At 44.2% G+C, this 21253-nt stretch overlaps 3 protein-coding genes and 1 long non-coding RNA gene across 4 annotated transcripts in view; 1 reads left to right on the top strand and 3 right to left on the bottom strand.

Moving 5' to 3' along the window:
* The window catches only part of LOC144631228 (galactose-3-O-sulfotransferase 2-like), a 30279-nt gene extending 12780 nt beyond the window's left edge, over window positions 1-17499 (top strand). Inside the window, exon 4 of the mRNA XM_078489642.1 lies at window positions 17206-17499. The gene's annotated coding sequence lies outside the window, so the exon portion shown is untranslated. The remainder of the gene's footprint in view (window positions 1-17205) is intronic.
* Window positions 1179-2558, bottom strand: LOC144629728 (uncharacterized protein F54H12.2-like). Its single transcript, XM_078487947.1, has one exon. It carries the CDS (start codon window positions 2556-2558, stop codon window positions 1179-1181), a length of 1380 nt encoding a protein of 459 aa, XP_078344073.1.
* On the bottom strand, window positions 5663-6781 carry LOC144629727 (uncharacterized). Its single transcript, XM_078487946.1, has one exon. The coding sequence runs from the start codon at window positions 6779-6781 to the stop codon at window positions 5663-5665; it is 1119 nt and encodes a 372-aa protein (XP_078344072.1).
* LOC144631229 (uncharacterized) lies at window positions 17364-20214 on the bottom strand. The gene is made up of 3 exons (XR_013566702.1): window positions 20061-20214; window positions 18501-18554; window positions 17364-17448 (listed from the first exon to the last, which is right to left on the bottom strand). It is a non-coding gene; the product is annotated as an uncharacterized LOC144631229 (long non-coding RNA).
* Between the last annotated feature and the right edge of the window lie 1039 nt (window positions 20215-21253).

The raw sequence follows: 21253 nt of genomic DNA, 5'->3' as shown, positions 1-21253 counted from the left end.
TACCCAAACGGTTTTTGGGTAGCTTTTTGGTACAGTTGCCAAAAGGCTTTGCTATCCCCCAACCAGCGATCACCCAAGGCTTTGACGTATCTGGTATCGGCTGGGTTCTTGAAAAGGACCGTGTAATGGTAGTTGCGGTTTTGAGTGGCTTGTTCCCGTCCACCTGGATACAGATTTTGCGACAGCGTGATGGCAAACAAGTCTAGATGATGAGTACCCCGCGTTAACAACTGGGTGACTTGTGGGGACTTGGCCGATTCTTGCATCAAATCATCCAGGATCAACATGCCGGGTCGCTGCGTGGGAGGAAAGAGTTCTGAGATATCCTCGGGTAGACCTTGGTGAAAGTCCACTCCCAAGGCTTGGAAATGGTCAAAAATGGGTTGCCAGGTCGAGCCATGGCAGTACACGATTTTTTGGAAGTAGCACGGGCTACCATCTGCGAGTCGAAAATAGACCGGGGCATTGTGTACCAAGCGGTACAGCCAAGTCGTTTTCCCACTCAAAGAGGGACCCACAATCTGCATGTTGCCCGGAACCCGAAATCGCGGATCGTACGTCGACATGATGAACACACACACACACTTTTTTTTTTTCAACAGTTTAATTTATAGCTTTTGTAACAGGTTTACAACAGTCATAACAACGATGCCTTTGGCGTTCAATACAAATCTGACTATGTCCATGTGCATCAAACAAGTGTCCACCTCGATGCTTTTCAGATGACAACGAAGGAAATAGGTCATGCATCCGTTGCACGACGGCCGTGTCATTGTAAAGTAAGTTGGTGGGTGAAAAATACTGCACAATCGTTCTCAAAGGCGTGCCGCGGCATCGATGGTAAAGGTAGTACAAAGTGTGATCTCCGCACACATCAGTGGTCCATTGCTGAATGGGACGAGGTGTTTGTTCAAAGTCATCAAAGCAACGCCAACGGGTATCATATCTGTTGGGTGTGATGGCATAACTGTCGAAGAATTCACCGCGACCAGGTGCCCACCAAAAGAGGCCGACCCAATGCTGTCCAGGCAAGTCGATGGGATCTGTATTGGCAATAGCACATTGCGGATAGGGCGCTTGACAAGGCACTTCGTCGGCACCGTACACGTCTGTGAAAAACTCCCGAATGACGGGATCGCACTGGCACGCTCTTCTTAAGGACGCTGTATCATGCATTCTCACACGTCTCCCAAGGGAATTGGACCTTGCACTGTACCACGATTGTCGACTTGCAGCAGACTTTCATCTGTATTATAGAAAAACAGTGCTTGGAGGGTAGGATTTCCACTACTGAAGGTCAGTCGGACATTGACCAGCATACGTAACAAGGGGGTGCTGGATTCTCCTCCATCTTGGACTGCCGTCAGATCAAAGGGGACCATGAAGTAACCTTGGTCAAAGGTGTCTGGATTCAGCAGGTAAGCATCTCGTTTGCGTTTGCCCGAGGCATTCATCAGCAAATCAAAGATCTCGTACTTATCTTGCAGAGATAAGCTGGCTTTGGGAACGGGTACGCCGTTGGCAGTGCATTCCACTTGGATTCCATTCTGGGGAGTGAAATCGAATGGATTCTTTCCAAAGTGTCCTTGATAACGTTCGTCGTCCACCAACACCAACCAAAACAACCGGGGCGATCGTCCTCGGAACACGTCGTTGATGTCTAGTTGCGTTTGATTGGCTGTCAACTGATAGTTGTCACAACGCATCCGTCGGAAGGGGAAGGTCATCGGGTTGACGACAGTGGTCTTCTCCACTTGTTCCTCCATATACTGCATGATGTCTTTCACGGGTACGCGGTAGAACACGCGTACAAAGGATTTGTTCACCATCACTTCAAAGGACACTTTGTCAGAGGAGGTGGCTGCAGTTCCATCACCGTTGTCTTTGTACTTCTTGGCCATCAGGGCAAACTCGGGGTTGTTGAATTCAATGTCAAACTCCACTTTGGTGTTGGGAGGTACATTCTGGTCGACTTGAGTGAAATTGCTGGGCATGGGACAGACGTTGAACTCGTATTCACCCGTGGTATTCACCATGACTCGTTGACGCGAGATACCACCGGCATTCATCTTGGCTGCTTCGTCTAGTTTTCCTCCCCACTTGTCCATTTGACCAGCCACATCCCGGTACCACCCTTGACGCTTCAGCTTGCTCTTTTCATCCCAGGGATCAGACTCCAACAGGGTTCGAAAATACTCTCGATAGGCTAAATTTACCCCTGAGGCAGACTCCGTTTCGGCATTATTGACTTTGCAACGCACTTGTCGAATGCAACTGTAGCCAAAGTTATTCACTGGTCCCACGATGAGGTTGGACGTACTGTTATGATAGGCTAGGGCTTTGGTGTTACCCTCTTTAAACTTCACTCGCAGATGCAGTTCCATTTCTCGAGGACAAAAAGGATAGGGGCGATCGTCGATGCGAAACTGCAATGGGGTGGACGAATGCGTCAAGGGTTTGATGTCCTCAAACTGCCACTTGTACTCGGTGGCATCGATCTTCCGTTGCGGTCGATAGTCGTACTGACCTTTGTCGGCCTGTAAACTCAAGGACTCCATGGCGAGGAACTGAACTCAAATGGCACGAGTGTGTTGCCTTTATATCTTTTTTTTTTCTAAGGCAAGCCTTGAAAACAGTGCTGTCCCGGTCGTCGACGTCGACCCATGCCGACTTGTGGACCAGGAATGATTTCTGGCAACACACCCACGTTACGTCCACCTTGTCGGCGAAACAGTCGATTCAATGTCGTGGAGGCACCCGTGATGACTTTGGGACGCTTTCTCTTTCCACTTCCTTTTTGATTCTTGAGTAAGCTAGGCATCAGTCCCAACAGCGAGAGGAACCCTCCTTCCTGATAGGGTTCGGTGCCAGATCGATAGGTATCAGTGCCAGTTCCACCCAGTTGCTTGACTAAACTTGGAATCAACCCCAAGAGAGGAAGAATACCGCCTTGTTGACCTGCAACTTTATCCCCCAACGTGTCCAGGGCTTGGCCTACAAATGGAGACACGAGTTCCATGGCCTTTTTTTGCGCCAGATCTGACTGGATGGCTTTGCCGGCTCCTAACCTGGCCGCCTTGGTACCTGCCTTTCCCAGACCTTTGATCATTTGCCAGGCCACTTCGTCAAAGCCATACCCTCCTTCTTGCTGTCGCTTCTTCTTCTTTTTCTTGACGGGTTGTTCGGTGTCTTGGCAGTAGGACTGACGAAATCGCTTGGCAGCCTTGCAGGCCACCGCTTTGCCCAAAGAGGTGGCCTCTTGACCTGCTAGGGCCCACAGCGGTGAAAATCCCCCTTCTTGATACGCAGGGGTGCCTTGGTCGTAGAAGGTACCTCCTCCCACTTGCACCCACTGAGATGGGGCGAATCGTTTCTTGACGGGCATTATGGAATCTCTCTCTGGCGGAAATACAAGGTCGCTGTCACCACACCACCTTGGAATGGTATGGGGCGACCTTGGTTGTCCCTTATATCGATTTCGATGTCGCGAATCTGGTACTGACTCAATCGGTAAAAAAGCAAGTGTGGAATGAACACGTCTTCCACCCTCTGTTTGTCCGTGTTTACACCGTGGGTCAAGAGGACTTTGGCCATTTGGGAGCCCACGTAGACTGGTTCGCTGATGTTGCAGTGCACATACATGTTCTGGAAGGAGTACTTAGAGATGGTGCTCCACACACTGGCTTGGCTGTGTTTGGCCATGGTGTGACTTCGAGTGATCTCCACTTCGGTGGGTTTCCCGTCAACATTGCGCTTGGTGATTTCCACAATGGGACGATGGGTGTCGGAATGAAAATAGAAGGGTACAGTCCAGGAGTCAAAATCCAAGTAGCCCAAGACACGGGCCAGCCAGGCTGGCAGATACACGGAGAAGTCGTCACTGGGAAAGGTCCACACGTTAAATCCTCGTTCGTCCAAGGTGACTTTTAGCCCACCCAAATCGTGCTTCTGAGGCGCATTGGCTTCCATGGCTTGCATCCAACCTTCCACCACATCTTGCACGGTGACATAGGTGCCGGCACGTATAAACATCCTCACGTCCGGGTGATCCTGGTCGTAGTGGATGCGAAGACCCACTTGCCGATTCAACACGTTGCGCCACGTGTGGGGTAACAGCAGCTGAAACAGCCCCACTTCCCACGTTTCGTCCAAGGACCACCTCTCTGGCAGACGCACTCGGAAGTGGGATGGTGAGTTGTCAGGAAACAGGTCCAGTTGCGCATTGCTTTCTAAGGTCACCCGTCGTCCCCCTTGAAATCGCATGGTGGGTGATAAAGCAGGGCCTTTGTGAAAGTACAACAAGAGTCCAACGAGACCGGTGTAAAATGGAATGCCTAGGTTGTCGCTGTTTCTTAAATTGACTCGGAGCTGGTTCAGGTGACGTGTCGGAGCACCCAACGGTCGAAAATCCACGTGCTGTGGGTGATATTCACACGTCTTGCCATACATCTGACTTTGAAATGGGACCACGGCCAAGGTGTGTCGCTGGTGCTCTCCTGTCATGCTCAATCCCACGATGTCCACTTCCACAAAACACTTGCTCAAATCTGTATTGGACAAGCTGACCAGCTCCCCGATAGGTGACTCGGGTTCGGGTAGTAGTAGACTTTCACCGTCCTTGAGAACGTGGGTTCCCATCAGCTCCTCCAAACCGTGATCAAAACGCACGTAACCCTTGGGTTGTACTTGCAGCAACCATCGACCAGGTTCTAAGTTGAATACGGTCACTGGAAATTCTTGTATGGCATAGGGGGTCACTGCATTGTTGCTTTTATGCCACGCCCCCACGTCAAACAGGAGTCTCTTGCCAAACATGTAGCGGCGTCGATTGGGGTGAATGTCCAATGAAATCCTCACACCTCCCAATGGGTCGAGGAGTCGAGTCACCTCAAAGCGGGTTCGAGTGTTGTTGCCTGTATTGGCGTAAACAGTGTTGTGGGGTGGAATTCGCAACGCTCCACGATGATCGGGATCCATTTCTAGGAATCCCATGAGCAGGGCCAACGATTCACCCAGATCATACTGACCTTCAGCCCATAGGTCGATGGCATAATGTGTCCTGGGACGATGAGGACTGTCCTTGAGTGCCCAAACATACTTGACACGGTGGGACCCCATCAGCGTCCTGGTAGCTTGGTTGAGATAACGTTTGACGTCCAAAAAGGTCGTGGGTAAGATCTTGTCGGTTGCCAACCAGGCATCCACCACATCACGACGAAAATAATCCAGTTTGGGATTGGTGGGAAAGTTTCTGTCGAACGTTTTGGGAGAATTCATGTGCAATTGCCCGTAATGATGTGTGCCTCCAGATAAGGTCGGGAAGACGTACAAGCCCAGTCGTTGAACTAAATCTTGTAGCACGTGCTTGACATGTGTAAACTGTTGGTGCCGCGATAATTGAATGGATCGCAATGGAAGACTTGTCTCCACACGCCCCACTTGGCAGTGGTAATCGGCAGGCAATTTCAGCACCGCGTTGCCAAAGGAGTGTGTATAATACATACTGACTAGAGCCACTTGCCAGTCTTGGGACAAGGTCAAGGGAATTTCCAACTCCTGTCGAAAGGCGGAGCGTACTGTCGTCACGTCAGGTTCTAGAGGGTGAGTCCCTTGATCCCCACTGTTCAAATACATGATGAAATCATTGTCGCGTTCCCATGGCTTACTCATACTGTTTCAAGTCTTTGCGTGAAATCCACGTCTGATAATCAGGTGCCACTCCTTGCCAGTTCACTAACACTTGTCGAGTGGGTCCACGTCCTTTGTATTTAAGCTTTTTGGCCACGCGCCACCGATTGGGTAACCCTCGAACCTTTTGTAGTTGAGGTTCGTAGAAACGACCTTTCACCTTCCGCCCTTGCCAATCTTCCAACGTGTAATAATTCACGCCATCTGCCACTTGTCGCTTGCGATCCACCACGGTGTACACGGCTCGTGACCACACCCCTTTGGCACTCTTAAAACCGAACGCACCTCGTCTCTTGTCCTTCCCCAACAACTTGGAGGTTCTGACGAAATCCCCGGGTCGAAACTTGTAACGGTTCAATGGGATTGTAGGTTTGTACAACCGTTGCCACACCACTTCGGCATTGTAGTCGTTCACGTCGGCAGGTGCCATTCGAATGCTTGAATGAATGCGTTGGTTGTACCTGTCCACTAGTTCGGGTAAGGCGTCTAAGTACTTGGGCGTGTTGTGCGCAGTCATGTACTTGTAGGTGAGTTCTTTCAGGGAACGATTAAAACGCTCGACCACGGAAGCTTTGGGTTCTCCCTGAGTGGAATAGTGGTGGATGTCGTACTCGTCCAACAAACGTTTTAGGTGTTTGTTGTAAAATTCTTTACCTTGATCGGTGTGCAAATTTACGGGTCGCCGTCCCTGGTTGTGTTCCAGCAAGTACCGCAACGCATCTCGCACGGCTGTCCCGCGTTTACTTTTCAAACCCACCACCCAGGCATACTTGCTCAAGACGTCGATGACGGTAAGGAGGTAACGCGTTCGCTTGTTAGCTGCCACCAATTTCCGATCCTGCATTTCAACTAAATCGGCTTGCCAGGTATGATCGAGGGACGGTCCCACCACAGTCTTGCTGCGGGGAAACTCTTCCCGTCGCGGTCGGTGCAAGGTAAAGGAGGGTTCACCTTGCAAATACGTTTGAGCAGCTCGTCGAGACACGCCTAAGGACTTAGCGGCACTGATCAATTCCTGCGCATTCCCACTCAACGCGTAAGGACTGTCTTCGTCTAAATACAAGGCATCTAGCGTGCTCTGTTTCTTCGCCATGCTAACACACAGATAAACACTGCTTACATTCTATTTATTGACTTTGTTCTCTCAAGTTTTCATTACAGTTTTCCTTTGTTATGGAGAGTCAGGGAAGGCCACAAAGGGTCCGAGGTCGCGGATCGATTCTTCCAGAGTAGCGGAGGTGTCTTTTTTCTTTCGTCCACGTTTGGCTGGTTTATTGTCTGCAGCCTCTGAGACGAGTCTCTTGCTGGCCTTGTTCTTTGTCTGGCTATCGTTCTCCTCCAGAGAATTTGCCAATCCAGCTCGTTTCCATTCATAGTTCATCTCTTCCCAGGCTTGTTGGATTTCCATGACTTCTTGCGGCAAAGATCCAATGGCACTCAACAATCGAAGCTTGGTTTTCATGTATAACTGGGGTGAACTTTCCACCACCCTGGACACTAGGGTGTTGGACAGTTGGGTACTGATGTAAGCCAGCTGCTCCAGCAACTGACGGATGGTTCGGAATTGTTCTTCCACACTCATGGTGTGCACTCGACGATGACTTCCGTAAAATGAAAAACGTTTCGATGTGCACGCACTTTTATACATTTTTGGGATACACACACTCACTCAAACCAGAGGACGCATGTTATACAATCAACAAGTACTTTTATTCATAAACATCTCAAAACATCAAACTCCTGATAGTTTAAAAAAATGTTCACAAGCTTCATGGTTATTTTAAAACAAACGAATGCAACCTAGTCATTTCAAGTTCTTTTTTCTTTTTTTTTTTTTTTTGCGTGTTTCTTAAATGTCCAAGGGGATGGTTGACACTCCATCCTCAAGTACTTCCCTTTTGGGGTAAAAATACGAAAAGCCTGTTCTGTGCTGCGCGTAGGTGAAGACTTTGTTTCCTGCCACTCTGAATCCTCTGTTTTCACCGTCCTGACTCTCTCCTCCTTTTAGGACATCCAAATAGATATCCTTGGTGGGGTTGTTCAGTCTTTTCGAAATACCTTTACACGAAGCTTTGTTGCCCTGTTCGCCCCAGCAGCAATAGGTTTTAGAATTGAGTCCCACGAACCCCTGACCTTCCCATTCTACTTTAAACAGGCCCGGGGTCCTCTTGTCGTAAGCGGCATGTTCAGGTGTATCCTCACGGGGGAACCATTTCGACTTCTCTCTTCCATACTCTTCTTTCTTTTCAGGCTTGATGAGGGCATCAATGGTCTCTCCCGCTAAGCTCATGTAGGCGGAGTCCGTATCCATCTCTAAATACTGAAAGTCTTGTCTGTCGACATACGCATCCACAAAGCGATAGTAGAACTCAAGCATCTTCAGTTTGGCGTAAGTGAACACAAAGAACCCGATCTGGATCGGTAAGTCACACTTTATCCTCTTCTTCGACATCTTCAATTCAAACACATCCTCACTCAATTCTTCGAGATCGCGAAAGAAGAAACTGTTGATGGCGCGAGTGATCTTGGCTTCATCGTCGTGGTAAGACACATCCTGGTGGCGACTGACGTCCATCAGGAAACGACCAAAACCTGCGTTCCCTACCAGCTTGGCCGTCTCCCCTAGGATCTTTTTCTGGGGGTCCGAATCGGCAGCACGTCGTGCGTTTGACACAAAATCCCCAAAGGGTTCTAGGCAGGGATTGGGTTGCCACTGTATGGCTTGGTACACTCGGCTAACGACCAGGCCCTCTTCCAAGTAAAACTTGAGAAGAGGGGTGCCAAGTAGAATCTTTTCCCCCTTGTAGGACCCAATAAGTGCTCGGCGAGGCGACCTCAGGATCTCATGGTCCTCGCCAAATTTCTGCATGTGTGGGCCGACGACGTCCCTTCTAATCTCTGTGTTCTTGAAGATAGGCGTCATCTCCTCAAACTTCGCTTTCAGTTCTGTAGGTACATGAATGTCCACTTCTAAACATCCAAAGAAAGAACCGTTACGTACGCGATCCAATAGTTCGCATTGGGTCTCACGTTTTTCACCACGCCCAGGAAAGTGTTGATTCAAAAAAGATTCAATTTCGTCGGCTTCTGGACCTCTCTTGTCCGCTGTCCACCGACACTCCCAGCACTGGACCACTTGGGAAACATTGGGTAGGCTTTCAAGGTACTTTATCTTAGTGCGGGTGTCAGCCAGGAGCTCACTGTAGGTCTTTCCGCGCCTCTCGTTGATGTCATCAGGGTCAAAGCAGGTCGGGCACCCGTGCCAGTAGCATCCATTAAATTCAAAGACGGTCTTGGACTTTTCATCGTAGCCATCGACAGGCAGCTGGTTTGGCCCCAAACGTTTCTCTCCTTCATCGAGTCGAGTCTTCAAGGAGGTGACCCCATACTGGTGCCCAATCCATGCCAGCCACTCATCAGCCGCACGCCAAGTCTTGTGAGGGACCAGGCCATCCTGACCAGGGGTCCAGGTGGTGTACAATCCTACCGGCATGGGCTGGGTCAATGCCCACAAGTAGAGGGCATTCGCATCGAACCCCACAATCTTTTTCACAGGTTTCGCAGGGTTGCCTCTGATGAAGGTCTTGGTGACTTCCGCATACCGATGAAAAATAATAGCCGGCCCTCCCACCATGTTGTTCTTGAACAACTGATAGGTCTGCTCATCGTGGAAGGCACTCAAATGAATTCCCTGTTTCTTCAAGAACCCCATCTCAAATTTAAAAGCGAGGCCTGGTAAAGAAATGGCTTCCTTTAGCATGTCAATACCCTGCTCTTGCCAAAAACCACACATCTTGTCCAACGCTTCTAGAAATGGCACGACATCAAGATTATTGTACCAGACCAAAAAGTCGCGGAGGGTTGTCATCCCCTCTTGGTTCCAGGCTTTCTGGCATTCACCATACTCGTCTTCGGAGATGTTTGACTTCCTCAACCAACTGTAAAATGCCGAATGTGGTGGGAGTTGGGATTCTTCTAACTTGTCCAACGAATCCATGTACTCGTACGGGAAGAAACCCTTCTCAACCTCACAGTTGTAGGCCTTCAGGAATTGCGTGTAGCTGGTGGCAGCCGCTAGGAAGTTTGAGATGTCCAAGAATTTCAAGGTGCCACTCTTAAGGGCTAGGTAGGCATGATGACGTTTTACACAAAACTTTACACCTTGGCTCTGGACGAGGAGTGGAATGAGAACGTTTTTTAGAACGTTCAAATCGTACTTCCCTGAATTAAACCCCACTACGGGTAGTTCTGAGATGTGGTGACGCAAGTCAGACAAGATCTGGTTGGCTTTTTTCTGTTGGCGGGTCGGTAGATGGGTTCTGGGTGTGGTTCTCGAGTACTCTTCGCTTCCTCCCTGGTCTTGATTGATTTGACGGTAAAAAGAGCGATCGCTCTCCACGTCCTCTGAATCATCAATGAACTCCCAGTCGGAGTCTGTGGGCTCTTCCTCACTCTCACTGTCATCATCATCATCGTATCCAGTGCTTTCCAACTTTACTTGCGAAGGATGGAGAGAGGATTCTATACCCCCTAAGCAGAGCGTTTCTTCAATGGTAGAGAAGAGAGGTGAAAAGCGGGTCAACTCCAAACGTGCAGCTTCTTGTGCGATGTCTTCCAGGTAAGTCACAAATCGTTCCACCGTTTTTCGACCCTCGACCTCACCTTCTCCCTCCACAATGAAACATCGAGGCGATTCGTAGCCAGGAACATTGGACGCCACGCTAATGGAGAGAAGATGATGTTCTGCCGTGAACTCGAGCTTTGCCCGCTTTTCTGGGAGGTTAGTACTATCACGCGGATAATACACCTCAATATCAAAAGTTGCACGATACTTGCAGTATTTAAGTTCTTCATCCACTTCAATGCCCTCCTCTTCAATCTTTTCGAAGATCGTCTTGGAGGGATGGTAAACGCCACCAGGATACTTAAAATTGATTTTTGCCTGACAACTTTGCTCGTGGCGATAGAGACGATGGGCTTTCGGAAATGAATTCTCACACCGACTGCAAACGTAACAATGGCTGTATCGCTTCATATCTTTTATGTAACTAAAATGGCTGTTACATAAATTCAGCTTAAGTGCATGTTGTGCCTCTTTTTTGGTGAGCATGGTGGTAGGGCGGTGGACCAGCTCCACTTTTCCCCCTTCCCCCAAAGAATAGACCAATGTCTGTATGCCAAACAGTTTGTCCAGTTGGTGTAGTTCTGTTAGGGTGACCCCAGTAAATTTCTCTGGGTTCTTCAGAGTAGCCAAAAACCTACTAGCCAGCTGCTTGGTTTTGGTTTCTAAATTCTTCAGGCCATATCCCTGATGACGTGCCAGGCATCTGAAAAAGCAGAGATTATCGTTGAATAAACACCCACTGTTGTAATCCTTTTCCAGTACATCAAGGCCTCTATTCTCCACCAACCATTTGGGCAACTTCCCCTTCTCTCCACGCCCTATGGGTCTGTTCACAATAGGGTACACATGGAAGGCGACATTGGTCAATTGAAGAATAGACCATTTCGAATTTGGTTTTTGTCTGCGCACGTACTCCTGCCAGTCTGTGTTACCCATCTGCGCCAAAACCCCATTGAGATCTTCATGGTCAGCAACAAGCACTGGGGAGTCAAATATGAAGCCATTTTGGGAAGGGTAGTGGAAACGTACGTCTCCACTCTCCACATTTTCCAGTACATAGCCAAAGGCTATGTTGACTTTGAAAGCTGTGGTCTGTTGATAAAAAATGCTACGCAATATGGCCGACACATCGCTGTGGTCCTCCAAGCGACGGGTGTATACTTTTACGAACCGACCTCCTCGTTGTCGTGACCTAATCTGAATCCAGTTGTCCAGAAAGCATTGGCGATAGTGTTCTGGGATTGTTCTAGACAAATGCATCGGACAATCTAGTGGGTCATCCTGCAGATCATCCATTGGTGGTGGTGACTGGCATGGTGACTCTGGTGGACTTGGTAGTGGCGGCGGCGTTACCAGTGGGGGCGAGGGTGGTCGTTCTTCTGATCTTATTTTCTTTTTCCGTGTTCCATCCTCTTCTTCTTGTCCATCTGCCTTCCGTTTATTCCTTGCTTTCTTTTTGTCGTGGTCTTCTCCATCATCTATCTTTCTCTTTTTGTGAACTTTGTTAAAATGCCGGGCAAGGTTATCTCTTCTACTAAACTCCTTTTTGCATATTGAACATCGGTAGTTCTTTTTACCATGCACTGATAGCCGGTGCCTTTTCAGGCTTCGTTCTGTCGTAAATCTCTTTTCACAAATCTCACACTTACTCATGTCTGAATCTTGAGTAAAATGAGGTGCTGTCCAACGTACACGTCCTTTTATACACCTAGAAAAAAAATGGTTTGATTGACAGGTGGTCAGTTCGTTTTCTGATTGGTTCACGGTTTGACAGGTGGTCAGCTCGTTTTCTGATTGGCTCGTGGTTGTTTGACTGATTGGCACTAGATTGAAAGACACTTCATTAACTCATGTGCAAGCAGGGAGGGAGGAACGTAGTCGGCCCCTAAACCATGAAATGACTACGACCTTGTCGATCAGTAATCGACTACTTGCACAGACAATTACTTAAAATTTACTCACCCCGTTGTCTTAAATTGATCCTTTCCAAATTTCATTCACCAGTCAAATTCAGATCCATGCTCAGCGTAGCCTACAAAATCACACATGTGAAAGATGTCAAATCAAAGATGGCGAACGAAAATTAAATTGACTTAATTCAAAAGGTAGTTTTTTCTTGTCTTCGCCCTTCTTGTTCTTCAATCAAAAATGGCGAACGATAAAAAAAGATCTTCACCTTAAATAGTAGTATAGAAAAAAACTGAAAAAATCCAATTGAATTTACCTTGTCCTGAATTCTCCTTCTCCCTTTTCACTCTGTCCTTCTGCCACTGAACTGATGACGACTGCAGTTTCCCCTGCTTTATATACCCAATGCAAGACGCTAAATAAGGACAAACACTCCGCCGACTGCGTCAAAATAACACGTGTAAGACGCCAAATAAGGACAACAACTATGCCGACTGCGGCACGGCAGAGCGGATTTTACCGGTCAGCCGGATTTTCCCCGTCGGTCGGATTTTCCCGACGCACGCGCGAGCATACCGTGTACGCGCGTGGAAGATCTCGCGCGTTTTTCTCGGAATTCTCATTAGACCACGCGTGTTTTTCTGGGAATCCGCGTGCATCCATTCTCGGAAAAGTACAGTGAAACGGACGGACTTTTTCTTGTCAAATACAACTCTTTTCAAGAAGAATGTAAGCTTCAAGGTAAGCTAATTTTTCTTCATTTGACTGTACAAAACGGAGAGCGTTTGATTAATTGTATTTACCGCTAAAAGAAAAAATAAATTTGGTTACGCGATAACGAGAAGTTTTGTGCTTTTGTTTTTGTTCGTGCGGCCATCATGAACCGCGCATAGTAAAGAAGAAGGTTAATTTCGTTCAAGGTTTTAAGTCCAGTATTTTTAAGGTCAAGAAAACATGAAACCGAATATAACAAAGGAACAACTCGTCTTTATGGACTGAATTATTCTTTTTTAGCGAAATTGCTCGCGTAGTTGTCGTTGTTTTTCATAAACAACCGCTTCAAACAAACCTCGCAAAATTGGAGGAACGTTCATCTATAATTCAGTAAAAAATTAAAAACTTCCATTTAAGATGAAGCTTAAGTCGTTTTAAACCCTAAACAAATGTGTCAACGGCACTGTTGCATGATTCTACCCTTCGGAAAAAATATATAATTTTAGCGTGCGGTTCATTTGGCCGTTGTTCAAATGCATTTTTTTGAAGAAGAAAAACATTTTCGCGGTCCTAAAATCGAAGGAACGGTCAACTATGAAAGGCATTATTTCATTAAAACTCAAAGCAAGTCATTGAGCCGAAGCTTTCACATTTTTAGACTCTAAACAATGTGTTATAAACAAAACCGTTGTGATTTTTGCAGTTCGCGAAAAATAGAAATTGACGTGCAGTTCATTTGTCGTTCAAATGCGTGTTTCTCGAAGAAAAAATTTTTTGCGGCCCTTAAATCAAAGGGAACATCCAACAATGAATGACAACAGTTCAGTGAAAATTAAAGCTAGCCTTTGAACTAAAGATTTCACATTTAAGACGGCCAACAATGTTCCGGGACGGAAAATATACTTTAGGACATGGAGAATTGTTGTTGTTTGAGCGGTTCGTCTCGATTGAATCGATTTGGCTTTTTTTCCTTCACGCTTGGTCAGTTCTACCATGGAGCAATTTGTTATGTCACACATCTTAAAAGTCGTAAGAAAATCTTTAAATGCACTGGATCGTGTTTCTTCTCTTGCTACCTCATCTGTGTAAAGCTATTTTCAAGTCAAACGTTTTCTCAGAATCGCCAACCAAAATTCCTAGGAAAGATAACAACGCAGTGGCTTATCATTTTTCTCTATTCACATGACATGAACTGTGCACCTCATTTTCGTTTTTGGACACCTCCTTAGCACCTCACGTTCACTTCTCGAATTTTACAAGGGTTTGTATGGGGCGATCATTTTGAATTAATTAAAACCGGGGTATGTGCACCTCATTTTCGTTTCTGGACACCTCCTTAGCACCTCACGTTCACTTCCCACATTTTACAAGGGTTTGTATGGGGCGGCCATTTTGAATTAATTAAAACCGGGGTATGTGCACCTCATTTTCGTTATTGGACACCTCCTTAGCACCTCACGTTCACTTCCCACATTTTACAAGGGTTTGTATGGGGCGGCCATTTTGAATTAATTAAAACCGGGGTATGTGCACCTCATTTTCGTTATTGGACACCTCCTTAGCACCTCACGTTCACTTCTCACATTTTACAAGGGTTTGTATGGGGCGGCCATTTTGAATTAATTAAAACCGGGGTATGTGCACCTCATTTTCGTTATTGGACACCTCCTTAGCACCTCACGTTCACTTCTCACATTTTACAAGGGTTTGTATGGGGCGGCCATTTTGAATTAATTAAAACCGGGGTATGTGCACCTCATTTTCGTTATTGGACACCTCCTTAGCACCTCACGTTCACTTCTCACATTTTACAAGGGTTTGTATGGGGCGGCCATTTTGAATAAATTAAAATCCGGATAATTTGGAACCTATACTACTACTGAGGGACTAAACTAAATTGTGGTTTACGAGCTGGTGAGTGCTGTTTCGGGCAGACCTTTGCCTTTCAAGACTGAGGTTGAACTGAATATAAAGCATTGAAAGCACTATAAGCACGGCTAAACATCAGAATTGAAATATTTGTGAACTGAAGTACTGGTAACATTGTAACCTGAGCTTTAACTGAAGACGAGATGTGCAGAACAAGTATACTGCCATAACTGCTGAGGTGAGCTATCTAAAGTTTATATTTGCTTGTACTTCATTGAATACCTTATTGATGAATAGCATAAGCTTAATAGTCAAAGTGTTTATGGAATCGAAATAACAATTTTAAAAGGTTAAATATCTGCTAGATGTTGTTATATATAAATTTGCTGGAATTTATAGATCACTAAGCATTGAGAGAGCTTCATTCGCGATCCCTTCTGTCAACAGAACGTTTTCATATAATACTAGGTGATTTTAACATTGATTTTAAAAATGGTGTACAAAGCAGCAGTAAATATAAACAAATGATTGTAAAATATGGATACAAACAAACTTATTTCAGGCTTAACCACTGATAATCTGAGTGATAACAGAACTACAAGTGATCACCTTTATACAAATCTAAATAAATCAAGAGTCTAAACTGACCTTTATAAAGCTGTGTGGTTAGCAACCAAATAAGTAGGCTATAATAACTAGTAAATGATTTAAGAAGCATAATGTACATGTAGAAAGATGTGTTTCAGAAAAAAGAAAAATTTAAGTGAATTCAGTAACTACTTATGTTGCATTAAGTTGTTGTAGTTAATCAGTCTTGGTGTCTAAACAAATGTGTAAAACAATTATTGAATTTTTAACTATTGATTCTTTCTTTTATTATGTTTACAGAACAGAAACAAAAAAACAACAGAAAACATCCAAAATACAGTTTTCGAAGAATCCACTGACTGCTGTGTTTTGTCCTAATTGCCTCAATATGTTTAATCTGCACTTTGTCAAGAAGCAGCATGAATGCGTGAATGTGGCTATTGCATTGGAACTGGTTATTGGCCTCTATTCTGCCTCTATGCAATATGTACATAAAAAAAGCCCAATCCTCACTATGAATGGCAGATATATTTAAACAAAACACAACGAAAACCATGTAGCAATAACACCTAAGTTAAAAAAACTGTGTAAAACATCTCTGGATTTGCTACAGAAAGACCCTTCAATCCAAATTCATCACTGGCAAACCACTAGCTACCACTGTATCAACTCTACGTCCTAGACTCCACATGTACTGTATCAAGGTTTTGGACTTATTGGACTTACTTGCAACAAAAATTGTACAGATAGTGCAAACAACTTTCAGCCCCATTTAAATTTAACAAGGGTAAATCAAGATACTATATCAACTTAACTTCCTGGAAACTTGTACTTCCTTGCACTGCGTGTTTTACCTCTAAATGATATTAAGTTTTTGGACTTACTGGACAAAGCTTACGTTACAGATTGTACAGTCAGTGCAGACAACTTTAAACCAAATTTAAACAAGACGCAATCTAGATACATTATTTCAAGACATTTTTTTCCTGCCAAAGTTGAGGAAGTTTCCTTGCTGTCTAGTAAAGTTACAAAATATGTTGCATTCCATTGTCAAAAGTTGTGATAAAAGACATCTTATTAGAATTGTGCAAATTAAATTGCCAATTTTGTGATCAAAGCAGCTCATAATTTGCCTTTTATTAATTAAAGAAACATTGGTTAGAAACTAACCTTACCTTGAAATCCACAACTAAAAACACCACCGGAAAACCATGTACTGTATTTTAGAATTTTATTTACCTAACAAACCCATTTTTCCCCCTGGATAGCAAATGACTCAGTGTCTCAAATTTCGACTTACATTGAGGAGCCCCAAAGGGTGACCACTTTAAATGTATTTACATTCTTCCTTGCAGATTTTATCCAATCAGAAGCTTTTCACAGCTTTTGATTTGAAAACGACTGCATGAAAGAATGTGAATTAATTAAAAGTGGTTTCACATTTTGAGCTCCTTGGTATAAATTACACTGAAATCGACAATATCAATTTTGGTGTTCAATTACTTGGGTATCTTTTGGACTCACATTTTCACTCAATTGACATTTTTGGCTTTGTCAGTGTAAATTGCCCATTTCAAAATCACATGATGCTCCCCAGAGAACTTGTTTTTAACTATCTGAATACCAAGAGAATTTTTTGAATTTGAAAGAAGTGATTCTCAAGAGTGATGTCACAGTCTGAAATAGGACAACAAACAAACAAAGCCCCATAGGTCTATTCTCAGTTCTTTGTCTGGAATTTTTAACATACTGACTTGCTTTACTGGAACGTCCTCGCCTTAGTATGCATTGCATACCGGTTATATGAAAATGAGTTTCACCTACAGATCCATTTTCATGCAAATCAATCTCTTTTCATTTGAATGGTTTCACACGTAGACTCGTTTTGAAACAGAGGCAAAGGGTAACTTGAAAATGGCCTATTGGCTATAAAGTAAGCAACAAATAAATACCTTTAAACGTTATTTGCATTTGCTGACCAAATTATGTCATCCTGTTCTGTACAGCAGTATCTCAAAAAATCTTTCAACCAGAAAGAATGCAACCCAAATATACACCTAGAAAATGATACCATAGTTGTGACATGAGGTCCACATGGGGAGGGGGGGGGATATGTACAGACATGAAGCAGGGCAAAAGGTCACATGTGGATAAATGCAAATACCAATCTAAATACTTTAAAAGGGAAACACCATTTTGGCAGAATAAGATGTTTTAATATTTCCCCAAGCAGACAAAATGCATTTCAAAAGTCCAACAACCCTTCTCTCCCAGCCAGCTCAGACACATTGTGGCACACTTAATTTCAGAACACCTACTACAGCTGTAGTACATCGGGTGCCCCTGTGCTATATTGCCTTAATGTACAATCGCAGAAATTTTCATAACTGATTTTATAAGGTAATAATTTATATTGATTCATTATTTATAAGATAAGGAACTGAAAGAGTTGTGACCAACTTTCTGGGTGATAAGTTTCTTTGCTTTGTGGCTCAGCCTTTTGTATTGTATATCTCGCTGGAAAAGCATGTGAATATTGTGAAGTTAGAACTCTTATGAAGTTACAAACTTGATGCTTTGGTTGCTACTTGAGTTCTTGGCTTTTCAGTTAAACTTAAAACTGTTGAACAACCATTAAAATAATTTCAGAAGTATTGACCCTTTTGGATTCAGCAGCCTTTTGGATTTTCTGTACTTTTGGACGTTTGTGACTTTTGAGTATATGCTGATCCAACTTATTGTGGCAGGTGTGAAAATATAATCACAGTTGTTTGTATTTCAGAGGTATTTATTACTAGTTGTTGTTAAATTTGGAATAAAAGTTGGAATGGATAAATCTTTGTCCTTGTAGCTTTACTCTACGTTATTTATGGTATAAGAGGCACACTTACAAGGTTGCTATTAGATGGGAAAGCACTAGTGACTTTTAGCAGTGGGTAGCACAAGTCATGACCAAACAATGGATGGGTGTTTGAAGTAACAAACAAAAGAGTGAATGGATGAATGAAAAAAAAAATACTGAAGTGTTGAAGTATGACAAAAAAGCCACTAAGTACACTAAGAAAATAATCTTTTTCTTTATGATAAAAAATGCCATTTCATTACTTACCTATCCCTTTTTAGGAATTTTCATATTTCATTTGCAAAGGTTCTTTTCGGTTACCTGTTCCAACAAACACAGTTTAATCAATATTCTTCAATACATTTTAGGTTTATCTATACCAAATTTATTTATTTATTTTCTGCAATCAAACTTACAAGTCAAGTGTGAAAGTTGAAAACCAAAACTTTGGTGTGTGTGTGGAGGGGGAGGGGGGGGGGTGGGAGGAAGGGGTGGTGGTGCACTTCCTGAAACCCTTACCATATTTCAAACTAAATTAAAATATGAAAATAATTTATTTCTCCTTCCCTGATTCCAAGGAGGGGGGGGGGGGGTACTCAGGATTTCAAGTGACTGGGATAATCAAATGGGGGCAAAAATTAGACCCCAAAAAATCCCAAAGGCTTCCAATATAACCCAAAAAAAAAAAAATCCCTAGATCAAAAATTGACCCCTCAGAAATCAACAGCAACTTTATTCGCAGAACTATACAGTCAAGGCACTTACACGATTCTTCAGATAGTTTTAAATTCCCAAAAACATCCCTACTTAAATAAAAAATACTTGCCGAATTTTCCTACCCAAAAAAATCCCAGAATTGAAAATTTCAAACCCCCCAAAAATCCTTCAATCATCCCAGTCACATGAAATCCCAAGTACCCCCCCCCCTCCCTGGGCCCTGTTTCAGAAACTTTGGTGCCACACATACTAAGGAAGTACCCCCTTGGGGGAATGCAACTGAGAAATAGTCTATTGGTTATTTTTCTCTTTTCTCTATAACAAATTTCCACATCTTGTTCCTTACACCATTTAAAACAATCGCGTTTCAAAGTCACTGTTTCAGACCAGACCATACCAGAAACTTTTTCAGTTGGCACAAACATTTGGGGGGGGGGGGTACAAATTTTCGGATGTGCAAACCAAATCTACTGGAAAACCATGGCATACCCTTTGGTGCCACACATACTAAGGGAGTACCCCCTTGGGGGAATGCAACTGAGAAATGGTCTATTGGTTATGTTTCTCTTTTCTCTATAACAAATTTCCACATCTTGTTCCTTACACCATTTAAAACAATCGCGTTTCAAAGTCACTCAGCCTGCATGATAGTACAATATCGCTCCTTTTTTCCCTCGTCACGCAACACTAATTCAAAGTGTGGCGTTGCGTGACGGCGCCCATCATTATCATGTTTGTACAAACTTGGAAATCATTTGAGGCATATCACATCAGCCATTTTAGTGTGTAGTGTATGCATTTAAGAGTCTGTTGGGCGAGTCAAAATACAAATGGCGAGTCAAAATGTGGGCAAAATTCTCTCAAAATTAAGGACAGAAAAAGTTCAATACAAAATTATGTAAATTACCCTAAACTTCCGTGTACTTGATCATGATTTAGAGCCTAAAATGTTATCACGAGAAAGGCCTCGCACGCAAAAAGTTTCTGTACAAAGCCTCAAATAATATAAGCTAATAAAACTTCAATAAAACTAACTTTAACTTTAATTTTAAAGCTCCCTTGGGTACCGATACCCCAGGGCATAAAATATACAAAATATAATGGTCTCACCTGTGGTGTTCTGTTGTTTATCGCTCCGCGTGTAATGTCAGCCTTTTATCTCTTTGAAATTAAATACAGCCGTCTAAAAGCTATAAACAAATCTTCTACTATAAACAAGTCAACTCTTATCTGTGTCAAAGGGCAGCGCACTTCTCAAAGCGCGCGACCAGCCAACGCTTCAATTTCCTACAGTCTTTACATCATTTTAAGCATCGCACGGTCAAAGACTGGGTACCAGCTTTCCATTTGTGCCCAGAAGCAGTTTAAGGCTACGTTTACACGGACACGGTTATCAATCAACACGGTTTCATGACCTCGAAACCGCATCGAAAACGACACGGTTTCGAAGTGTTTACACGGAACCTATTTAACCATTTTCCGACTGTTTTCGAATGTGATTGTATAAGCAAGCGCTGCTCTCTATGCGTGTTTCACCATGTTTACCCTTCGTGAGCCAGCCAATTCGTGCCAAAATGCGTTGCCGTTTTCAAATCGATGCGGTTTCGTCGTTTTTGACCGTTTACACGACCAATGAAACCGTATCGTTTTGAAAACGCTCCACTTTTGACAGCGTTTTCATAACGACCCGGTTTCAGTAGTGGTCTCGATCGGCGCCGTGTAAACGAAAGGCGTAACCGCATCGAAAGCGATGCGGTTACAAATGAAACCGTGTCCGTGTAAACAGTGCCTTAAAAAATTTTTCCTGGAAATGGGACAGAGCAATTTTCAACAAACACAATGGTACAGTACGGGAAGGACCGTATTTGAGTTTTCACTTTCTCCGTACAAATGGAAAGCGTTCCCCTTGACTAGGAGGGCTTGCTAGCTTAAAAACAATGGCAGTCTGTGTTGTGACTGTTGCACCACCATCCCCGCCCCTACCCCAGTCTGGGTACCACTTTTTTCACCTTTGTGAACGCTGTAGTCTAGGAATGTTGGTAGTTTCTATATCAGAAATTTCAGCCGTGAACTTGATAGTGGCCTGATGGTTATTTGCTTGATGCGCTTTGGCTAAGAATTTCTGTAACGACTTTGCCTATAAATATATTGGCGCGTAGAATTCATGAAACGGTAAGGGGCCAACGAATTACAACGTGCAACTGCGACTGGTTGAGGGCGGGGGGGGGGGGGGATAAGAAGTAGGGGAGAAGTAATTTGCTGCAAAAACGTTTCAACAGTGTTTTCTGAATCAAAGTTTCAAC

Source organism: Oculina patagonica, chromosome 11 (genome assembly GCF_052425735.1).
Source record: "Oculina patagonica isolate OP01 chromosome 11, crgOcupat, whole genome shotgun sequence".
NCBI lineage: Eukaryota > Metazoa > Cnidaria > Anthozoa > Scleractinia > Oculinidae > Oculina > Oculina patagonica.
This window is presented reverse-complemented; position numbering and strand designations above follow the sequence as displayed.

Excerpts from the sequence above, each read along its gene's own strand:
- LOC144629728 (XM_078487947.1), bottom strand. The coding sequence starts at position 2,558 with ATGGAGTCCTTGAGTTTACAGGCCGACAAAGGTCAGTACGACTATCGA.
- LOC144629727 (XM_078487946.1), bottom strand. The coding sequence starts at position 6,781 with ATGGCGAAGAAACAGAGCACGCTAGATGCCTTGTATTTAGACGAAGAC.